The sequence below is a fragment of the Doryrhamphus excisus genome, chromosome 14, assembly GCF_030265055.1.
Source record: "Doryrhamphus excisus isolate RoL2022-K1 chromosome 14, RoL_Dexc_1.0, whole genome shotgun sequence".
In the NCBI taxonomy this organism is placed as follows: Eukaryota; Metazoa; Chordata; class Actinopteri; order Syngnathiformes; family Syngnathidae; genus Doryrhamphus; species Doryrhamphus excisus.
This window is the reverse complement of record NC_080479.1, coordinates 15,388,510-15,399,950: the sequence shown is the minus strand read 5'-3', so window position 1 is coordinate 15,399,950 and position 11,441 is coordinate 15,388,510. Positions and strand designations below refer to the sequence as shown.

Below are 11,441 nucleotides of genomic sequence, written 5' to 3'. Positions count from 1 at the left end.
TGGGATAGGCTCCAGCACCCCCTTGTGAGGAAAAGCGGTAGGGAATGAATGAATGAATGAATGAATGTATCAGTATTTCCAATTGGGGGAGGGGTACTGTTTTAACGACATTTAATGGTGGCCGTCATGATATAATGGTGGTATTGATGCCCCTCCCACATCTCACATGCTTTGCCTAACCTTGACATTGCTCATATGCCTCTCGGTTCTTTTTTTTTTTTTTTTTTGCAGAAAGAAAAGCAAACGAGGAAAGTGTCTAAGTATAATTGGGGGCCCTTAGTGGTGGGAGGCTGATGTGTCTTTATTGAGGATTTAGGGAGATATATATATATATTTTTGGTGGAGATGGTTGTGCTTTTTCAAAAAAATCTGATCATTATTATTTCCGTTTATCCTCAAAAGAACTGATGTGGCCTCGATCATTTGTGGCCTCATCAGTTTCCTGATTTCGGTGTCAAAAATCCACAGCGGATCTTTTGATCTGCCATGTCTACATAATCCACATTGTTGTATTTCCAGTAACAATTTACGAGAATACAGCAATCCCTTGTTTATTGTAGTTAATTGGTTCCAGACATGGCTGTGATAAGTGAATTTATATGACGTTGTGTTCATTATTTCTAAAAAAAAGACCTTCTTAATACAAGTTTCAACATTTTTAGAGCCCTTTCCACATGAAATAGCATCCCTACAGTCCCCTTAAAACTCGGATTACCCAATATAGTAGACGTAATCACAGAAAAATATACTGTGATATAGACTCACACAGGCTACACAGTGTGCGAGTGGTTAGTGTGCAGGCCACACAGCGAAGAGACCTGGGTTCGATTCCCGCTGCAAGGGTTTTCTTGGGGTACACCGTTTTCCTCCCACATTCCAAAAACATGCTAGGTTAATTGGCGACTCCAAATCATTATTATTTCCGTTTATCCTCAAAAGAACTGATGTGGCCTCGATCGTTCATTTCTTACTGAAAAGCGCCATTATTTTTTATTAATTTTATTTTATTTAATATTATTATTTTCCCAATGGGAAACACATTTCTGTCTTCACGTGTTGAAAACCAGAGGTGTGTCTTTAGTTTGTGCATTTAAGGCCACAGTGCATGGTTTATATTACTTTAAGGCTCTGATATCCAAGTTCAAAAATATATTCATATACATCTTAATGTGTATGAGGGAAAAAAAACACACTTTGTCAAAGGTATTCACTTTCGCATCTTTCGGGCAGTGAGCCATAGATGAAGTCTCTAAGGAAGAAATCTCACTGACAGAAAATGATGAAAAAGAATTAATTTGACCTTCCCTTGCGGCAAGAATAAGTGAGAAAGAAACAGAGGGTGGAGACGGTGTGGAGCAGAGCGAGGACGGATGAAGTCAAGGGAACAATAAGGCAGAAGGGCTTTCATAGAGGCCGAGGTCCTGAAGGGAGAACTCGGCTAATGAGAGCTCTCGGCTCGCCGCGCACCGGAGCAACTCGTCTGATTCATGGAGAAGCCCAAAGGAAGGACAGAAGTCACAGTGAGCGCCTTGAGTGTTTACAGTGTACCATTTCAACAAAGATGGATAGTCCAGTTGACAAAGGACAAGGCAAGCTATGTGTTGACTACCAAAACATGGTAGAATCTGTCTATAGTGTCCCAACACTAGCCACGTTTACATGAGGAGTTTTTTTCTTTCCGAATGGAATTTTTCCGAATGACCTTTCCGAAAGCAATGGTATACATAGAAAGGAATATTCCAATGGCGTGTCTACATGCGCCGCTATAATAAACCGGAATAGTCAATGGGGCATGTGCAGTAAAGCGTAAACACCAACATCACGTGATACCGACTTCCTCCAGTTTTTCTTTCACTTGTTGGAATAACTCCGTATTGCCAGTTTTTCCTTTGTTCAGTCTTGAAATTTAGTTTGAATCAAAAAACAAATTCCGCAGCAGTCCAGTGCTGATTGCTCGCCTCCATTTTTTAAAATCGAAGAACATCTGGAGCTGCGTGTTACGTCATATCTCAGCATTCGCTGAAAGAACGCTACCCGGGAACAGGAAAAGATAAAGTTCAATCTTGCTAATATTTTCATAATTAAGCTCGGCACATGTTTTATATAGATATGTATTTTCTTTTTTTAATAAAACTGGACTTGTGAATGGCGTATAGAAGGGTTTAGATTCTGTTCCACAGATGGCGCTAATGCACATGAAAGCTGCTTGCCAACCGCCAATAAACAACAGAAGTAGAAAAACACCACAAAGAAGAACGCAGTCTGACAACTTTCCGATTGAGCGGGTACAAGATACCTCAATCGGATTGGGGAAAGGAATATTCCATCCCTGTGAATCCGATTATATATTCATTCGGATTGGAACTTTTTTTTCAGAATGAGGTGTATACAAAGGTTACATTCTTTCCGTTTGAGGAAATAACCCGAATGGAATTGGAATATTTGGGTCCATGTATAAGTGGCTATTGAGTCTTGGCTGTCTGGATGTCCATAAAAGTTGGAGTAAAAAATTGTAATGGGAAAAGTCAGTTGGTTACCGATCTGTTGATGCAGTTAGCTCTGTTTTTGGTACCGAGGTACGAGTTAAAATGATCACTTTTGATTGTCTTATGCCTTTTTACGGTGTTATTTTGTACAGACATTGTGTAATAAGTAAAATGTTGCAGTTTATAGTCATGTACTGTTAAATTATTTAGACTTTTGGTCTGAATCTGGTACTCTTATTATGGTTGTGAGTTGTACGATATTTATTTTAAATCAAAATGACAGTAATTTTCCAGGAGGAATAGGACCATGAGATGGGCCAACTCAATGTGATTTTCCAAACAGTCGATTTTCCAAACAGTCGGATGGAATTTCATCATGGGCCGGATTTGACCCCCCCCCCCCCCCTCCCCCCCGCCCGGTCATGAGTTTGACACATTTGGGTTATAACAACGCAGTTATGTGAATCCGATATCATCAACATCTCACCGACAACTCTCGCATACCCAGTTCATTTTCACATATCCTCTCCGCTACTCACCGTGCCTCCTCATATAATGCCCACTTCCAGTTATGGCATTGCAAGACACGCCCCGTTTAGATGTCAGTAATTTCTCTGAGACCGCTTTAGTGAGTAAAAGCCATGAACACAAATCATCTAACTCTGGCCAAACGTAATTTTACAAAGTTGAGCTTGGAATTGTGACAAATATAAACAGTGCGACCAAACTTTCCATGATGAATTATTAATTTAGCACCAAAATGATGGCACCGATATCGACTAGGTTTTATTACTGCTGTTTATGTCGTCGCCTGTGCCATTACAGAATCAAACGTACCACTTATAAAAATGCATTGCTCACTGTTTTGTGTAATTTGGCATTAAAATGCTAAAAAACTTTCACCAAAATAATAATGAAAAAGATGCTTCTGGTAACCAATATCAGTCACAAACAATTAACTTACAAAGATCTCCGTGTGATTTATTTCAAATTTCTATCTGTCGCTCTTAATGAGTCTTTGTCAGAGTAAATGAAGCCTAAAGAGTGAGGTCGTGTGTACATGCACAGATTAGTGCGACATACTTTGAAAACCACTTTCATGGGGCTCCGTCAGCTGTGTAATTCAAGTCGCTTTTCGAGAGTGATGATTTCACAAGCCAGTTAATAGCGTATTTATTAATGCGGGGGCTGCAAATGCCGTAACGGTCCCAAGCATGAAATTGAACGCAGAAAAAGTTTCAAATTGGATTTATTTTTATGAGTAAAGAACTGCCACACTTGAAAAAAAAAAGTTAGCATTCCTGTTAATTAAGAGGGTCGGTGCATTTGGGTTTAGACTTTATGTATTCAGTCCAGTGCAAAAGTCTTAGTCTACTACTGATTCTATCGCTTTAATACCTTAAATTTAATAGCTTAAATCGTTAAAATAGTGAGTCGAAGGACAGTCACAATTAACACGATCGGTGAGGACGATTGGTGAGGACAGATTTTGGGAACTGGACGGTCAAGTCTTAGAATCCTGAAAATGATCCCAAGAATACCATTCATATTGTCAAACATGGAGGTGGAAATGTCATGTTTTTGGGGCTTTTTCTGTGGTAAGGGAACAGAACGAGAGGTTAATAACTCAAGACTCTTGAATGCCAGCACTGAAGATGGGTCACGGATGGTTCAAAGCCGAGAAGAGTGGCTCAAGAAGACCCACCTGAAGATGCTGGAGTGACCTATTCAGTCGATTTATGAAAGTTCCAAGTGATAACTTTAGGATCGGGAGATTATTGGTAAAGAAGATTGGAAAGGGGCTGCACGGCGATTGAGTGGTTAGCACGCAGGTCTCACAGCTAGGAGACCCGAGTTCAATTCCACCCTCGGCCATCTCTGTGTGGAGTTTGTGTTTTCCCCGGGTACTCCGGTTTCCTTCCACATTCCAAAAAAACATGCTAAGTTAATTGGCGACTCCAAATTGTCCATAGGTATGAATGTGAGTGTGAATGGTTGTTTGTCTATATGTGCCCTGTGATTGGCTGGCCACCAGTCCAGGGTGTACGCCACCTCTCGCCCGAAGACAGCTGGGATAGGCTCCAGAATTTCCCTGTGAGACTAGTAATTTTCAAAAACTAAATATTAAAAGTAGAAATCCAATAAAATAGTCATTTTAGTAGAATAAAGTTGAAATATTAAAGTCAAGTCTTTTGAAGTCAACATTTTCATTTTTGGAACGTTAAGTTGCGGAAAACAATGCTATGGGAATATAATAAAAAATATGAAGTCATAATTATGGTAAAAGGCTGCACGGTAGTCGAGTGGTTAGCACACAGGCCTCACAGCTAGAAGACCCAAGTTCAATTCCACCCTTGGCCATCTCTGTGTGGAGTTTGCATGTTCTCCCCGTGCCTGCGTGGGTTTTCTCCGGGTACTCCGGTTTCCTCCCACATTCCAAAAAATCATGCTAGGTTAATTAGCGAAACCAAATTGTCCATAGGTATGAATGTGAGTGTGAATGGTTGTTTGTCTATATGTGCCCTGTGATTGACTGGCCACCAGTCCAGGGTGTACCCCGCCTCTCGCCCGAAGACAGCTGGGATAGGCTCCAGCACCACCTGCGACCCTCGTGAAGATAAGCAATAGAAAATGAATGAATGAATGAAGAAAAGCCCAAGAGCTCCATGGCATTGATGAAGCAGGAGAGACATGTATTATCTACCAAGGACCAAGAGAAAAGGCTGATGGAGGAAAACGAGAGGGTGAGGTGAGTAATTACTGCAGTGTACGCAGACAAAAGTGGCTAGACGGACAGTGATTAACCTTTAAGGGTTACTGGGCCATGGGAGGGAAATAATTAGATCCCCCCCTCATGTCAGTGCGGAGAAGACAACTTACAGTCAACTGACACAGAACATGGAAAATGGCAAATATTATTCATTAGGGTAATATCCAATCAGGGATATGCTGGAGCCTATTCAAGTCAAGTTCAGGCAAGAGGCGGGGTACACGGTGGACTGGTGGCCAGCCAATCACAGGGCACATATAGACAAACAACCATTCACACTCACATTCATACCTATGGACAATTTGGAGTCGCTAATTAACCTAGCATGTTTTTGGAATGTGGGACAATCATTCATGTTTTTGGAAACAACTCCAAATGGGGATTCGAACCCAGATCTTTCCAATCGTCAGTCAGCCAATCTTCTGGCTTTTTCAAAAAATATTTGCGTAAACGTTTTTTGCTGCATATCCATCTGAAAGATAACTCTGAAATATTCACATTATCTTTCCAGATCATCTTGTTTCTTTGACATTTAATGGCCAGAATATGGAATTGTCAGAACTTGTCAGACAGCGAGACTATGAACTCAGGAAATGAAAAGATGCTGTCACCATCACAACATCCATTTGAACACAACAAAAAAACAAGTATGAAAAGAAAAAAAAAAAGTAATAAAAAGGATCGATACATAAAAGAAAGTAATAAACCTCTTGTCTCATGAGAAAACATGATACACTTTCTGCCAGGCCAATTCTGTTTTTCTCTCGCAGGTCTGATTTTCGGAGATAGACGCGCAAACAACAATATTCTTTAACCTGAGACAACATGTCACCAGGAAATAGAAGTGAATTATGGATTTACCGTACATCAATACACAATTGTGAGACAAAGAAACTCGAGGTGAATAATATTTTATGATGGAACACTTCATGGGAGGTAGGAAAATAGAACCTTGATTAGTGTCTTTAATCATTCCAGATGCTCCGACTCAAACCAGTACTACCTCACAAGGGTCACGGGGGTGCTGGAGCCTATCCCAGTTGTCTTCGTGCGAGAGGCGGGGTACACCCTAGACTGGTGGCCAGCCAGCCAATCACAGGGCACATATAGACAAACAACCATTCACACTCACATTCATACCTATGGACAATTTGGTGTCGCTAATTAACCTAGCATGTTTTTGGAATGTGGGAGGAAACCGGAGTTCCCGGAGAAAACCCACACATGCACGGTGAGAACCGTGTGGCCATACATTTCCAAAAATGTAATAATTTTTTTGCCAAAGTAAAAAAAAAATCTAAGCTATCCCAATGTATTTTCCTCGTTAGCTCGTTAGCACCTCACTTGCTTGCTAATACATGGAAACAGGAATCAAAAGTCAGCGCTGTCGTCCATCTATGATGTCATCAGTCGTTGACGCAGATAAAAAATCGAAAAAATGTTAACACAAAACAGGTTTTTATAGTCTTATGATTATAGCTTTACATGCAGAAAACTGAAAATGCAACTAGCTAGAACTACTTTCCTCAACACCGGAACCCTACCACGAAGTACTGCTTATGGGGGTGTCATACAACTTCATGTCAAAAAATCGAAACTGTCCCTTTAAATATTCATGTTATGTTATGTTTTGTGTTAATATTTTTAGCTTTCTGGGACGGATTAATTGAATTTACATGATTTCTTAGGGCTGCACGGCGGTCGAGTGGTTAGCGCGCAGACCTCACAGCTAGAAGACCAGGGTTCAAGTCCACCTTTGGGCATTTCTGTGTGGAGTTGTGTTCTCCCCGTGCATGCGTGGGTTTTCTCCGGGTACTCCGGTTTCCTCCCACATTCCAAAAACATGCTAGGTTAATTAGCGACTCCAAATTGTCCATAGGTATGAATGTGAGTGTGAATGGTTGTTTGTCTATATGTGCCCAGTGATTGGCTGGCTACCAGTCCAGGGTTTAAGACAGCTGGGATAGGCTCCAGCATGCCTGTGATCCTCGTGAGTGTAAGCGATATAAAAACTGAATGGATCCCAATCAGCAGTGTAGTACATCAACGATGACTTAACCCCCAAACTTCCTCCCATGAGCTGATTTCTGGTTGGATTTCGGTGATGAGGAACGTCATTCCGGATAGTTGGTGAGGCCAGTTTGGCTTCCCAAAACAATATGCCAAAGGACTAATACATTTGAATCCCAAAAATGCTTCCTCAAAAACATCAGAACTGTTACTTTCCATTGTTTGTGTTGTGTTCCACAGTGTTTACATCCACGGATGCAAGAGTCTCGCGTCAAAGTATTCCAAGATGGAAGGTTGCTTTTTTTTCTAGCAACTAACCTCTCTGACTCTTTCTGCTCAGCTTTTTCCTGTCGCTCCCTCAGTCACTACCACCTTCCTGTTATCCTCTCTCCTCGCTCCGCTCTTCTCACCAATCCGTCTTCTCACCTCCTCTCTGATGCCTCATCACCATTCCCCACCACCATCTCATTTCCTTTCACTCGAGTGCGGATCCCAACTGGTTACAGCTGTTTTTGCCTCTGGGCAACAGCTCTAGGTGTGTGCGCCCTGGGCATCGAAAAATAAACCATTTTCTGTCCTGCCCTGCCTTCCAGAGTTGAAAATAACCTACTCGAAAAATGACTCAAAATATAACAAGAATGTAAACAACACAAAAATAGAAACGCTTTTTATTTTTGCGTTCATCTTTCATGAGCTGAAGTCGAACATCGAAATAATTTTATTAGAACACAAAAGGCCTACTTCACTAAATATTCCTCACATATCGAATTCAGTGTTCCTGAGACAATCGATCCAACTCACTGGGGTTGAGTTTAAGATGCTGTGTATACATTGGGACAATTGGACTTTGGCTGGCCACAATAAAAGGCTTTTCAAAAGGTTGCAGTTTTACCACACAGCATGCTGATTGCTGTCCATTGGATGGCGGCCTTCGACTTCGACGTGCGGTGCACATGTTTTTGAACACTTCACCTCTGTAAACGGTCCAAGTACATACGACGCTGCCATTGGTCATTAGGAAAACAATGTTGTTCAAAATATTACTGTTGCATTTGAACAGTGGTGTCTGAAGTGTGGCCTTGGGGTCCGAAGTTTGATTTTTGTTCTTTCTAACGAGCTATATTATTAGATATTGCACTAATTTGCTTTGTCACCAATAATGCAAAGCATATACAGCTTATAGTACAACATACTGACATCAAAGTGGCCCCCACACCCTTGAATTTTTCTGTATTTATTATTTTTTTTATGGTAATGTTAATGGTTTTATTTCATTTGAACATGTATCAGATTACAATTGAATGCATCACATAATCAGTTCACAGTTCCACATGTCCAAAAGGAGTAGGAAGAAGCAAAGCTTATTAAATCCTACCCCTCCATCTGGTACTTTTACAATCAGTAACTGTTACATTTGTTCACTTCCTGCTTTCCATAAGTTTTTAATTTATTTTTTCAAGCTTTTTCAAGCTTTATCCTATTTTAATTTTAATTTTAATTTTAATTTTAATTTTAATTTTAATTTTAATTTTAATTTTAATTTTAATTTTAATTTTAATTTTAATTTTAATTTTAATTTTAATTTTAATTATCTGGCAAAATTCTGCAATTTCATTCTCACGCTTCAATTTGAATTTAAACGATAATAATAATAAAGAAAGAATGCTGGCGTAAAAAAAACCCATCAAAATACTGAGGTAAAAACTGTACTGTGGGTTACATAAAACTTTCCCCAATGTTTGCAGCTCAGTTTTGCTTTGCAGTGCACAACTATGTTGCGTTCAAGAACCGGCGAATCAAGTGTGACATCTCAAAGATCAGCAATAAAACACGATTATGCATAGTGTATTCTATTTTCAATACTAACAGCAATGGAGGCTTAAGAAGTGGAACAATATACCTCAGGTTACAGTACACCAACATGGGGTAGAATATTTTATATATGTCTTGACGACAAGGATCTCTTGAACTTATTTATTTATTTATTTTTCCGGCCCCACTGCGGCTAGGTTCTGCTTACAAGTGTGTGCAGAACGGTGTAGCGGTATGGTGTAGGAGCCACTGGTAAGGCTAATAGAAGAGGGCAGCTTCTGGAATTGCACACAGGATGCGGCGAATCACAAGGTGACAGCGAGAAATGGAGGAGCGGGGGCTTGGAAAACAAAAATGTCACAATCCTCAAGAGGATGACGCAGACAGGAAAAAAAAATATGTTTAAGGCAACGGCCCTCAGGGAGCGACGGTGTGTCGAGGAAAGATGGCGAGGACATGAAGATGGGGTTTTATTTTCGGGAGATTGTGCAAAAATGTTTTAGCTCTATTATAATAGCTATTATGTTGAACCTCTAAGGTCAAATTCAATCTGTTCCAGAAAGCTCTAGTTCAGGAAGTCTTTATCTTTATTATTTTATGAATGTCAAATAAAATAACAACAATGATAATATTTTACAGTATTTACTGTCAATTTTCTATGAACTTGTTATCAATACACTGCGTAAAAAGAAGCCACAATGGAGCCAAAGAAATTTTCGAGTGACAGCATTTTGATAAAAGAAAGTGAAACTATTCAATTCAAAAATTAATATTTGAAGGTGGTGTGTGTGTGCTTCTCACGGCCGCATCACCGTCTTTGTTCGCAATCATATCTTCAATGAAGGTAAAAGTGCCATTAAATGTTCATTTCTCCCTTTATTTCATCATTTATATACATTTTGAAGTGTTTTCTGTTTCTAAAACTATCATTTTAAAGCTATAAAAGTGCCCTTTGTGTTAACATTTTTGTCTTTCGGGCATTTTTTATTCCTTTTGGAAAAAATTTTTTGGTATGTTTTGGTTAGAGTTCGACATTCTGGAACAGATTATTGACGCTAACCAAGGTTTCACTGTGTCAAAATAATGTTTAAATAATAATTCATACTTGAATTCATGAAAAATTCATACATAATTCATACTTCAGACATTTTTTATTTCTTTGGGGAAAAATTGTGGTATGTTTTGGTTAGAGTTGGATATTCTGGAACGGATTATTGACGCTAACCAAGGTTTCACTGTGTCAAAATAATGTTTAAATAATAATTCATACTTGAATTCATGAAAACTTGAATTCATGAAAAATTCATAATAATAATAATACATAAATAATAATTCATACCTGAATTCATGAAAACTTGAATTCATGAAAGCTTTCATACATAATTCATACTTCGTCCATTTTTTTTAATTTCTTTTGGGAAAAATTGTGGTATGTTTTGGTTAGAGTTTGACATTCTGGAATAGATTATTGACGCTAACCAAGGTTCCACTGTGTCTAAATAATGTTTAAATAATAATAATAATTCATACTTGAATTCATAAAAAATTCATACATAATAATAATACATAAATAATAATTCATACTTGAATTCATAAAAACTTGAATTCATGAAAAATTCATACATAATTCATACTTTGGGCATTTTTATTTCTTTTGGGAAAAATTGTGGTGTGTTTTGGAACAGTTCTGGAACAGATTATTGACGCTAACCAAGGTTTCACTGTGTCTAAATAATGTTTAAATGTTAATTCATACTGATCGACGGGAACAAAAGTGAATATTACAGTCGCAGGCTTGTATATGGGCTACTGTATATGCTCCTGCTGCTATTTGGTGGTATGAGATCGGGAGCTTGGTGAATTCTCCAACCTGCAATTTGCTTGTTGGACTCAATGGCTTGTTATGTTAATGTTGCCTATTCAGCCTCCCATATATGTTATTTATGTTATTGTGTAGCTGAATGAACTGTTAATGTTTAACGTCAATATGTCGGACATCTATTCAGTCTTTTGTTTTGTGTGCTTTCCAGATAAAAATGTCTGTTCTTGGTCTTGAACTTTTGAATCCTCGAAATACAATAAATGCAATTATATGCCGGGAAGATGTTTTCTCTCATATCATCGCATCGACACCGCTGTGATAGCGTGAAGTAGTGCCAACCCCACTCGTAGATGAGTGCCTCACAGCAGCGGACTCGCACATACTGTAAGAAACCCAAAGATCAAGAGCATCCTTCAGTGATGTTAAAACTCACCTGTGCCAGCAAACAGAAATTAAATCCCCAATCATCAACAACCCAGAGCCCCCCTTGACATAATTTCAGCACAATCATATGAATTACACAAGCCTGTGATCATTTTAC

At 39.1% G+C, this 11,441-nt stretch overlaps 1 protein-coding gene across 7 annotated transcripts in view; it reads right to left on the bottom strand.

The window, feature by feature from the left end:
* Positions 1–11,441, bottom strand: part of samd12 (sterile alpha motif domain containing 12) — a 110,340-nt gene that overhangs the window by 50,447 nt on the left and 48,452 nt on the right. The window contains exon 5 of one of the 7 annotated variants that reach the window (XM_058047663.1): positions 7,166–11,282. The exons of the other annotated variants lie outside the window; for them this stretch is intronic. Coding sequence (XP_057903646.1) covers positions 11,260–11,282 — 23 coding nt within the window. The 3' untranslated portion in view covers positions 7,166–11,259. Of the gene's footprint in view, positions 1–7,165; positions 11,283–11,441 lie in introns of those variants that run through there. 7 annotated transcript variants of the gene reach the window in all.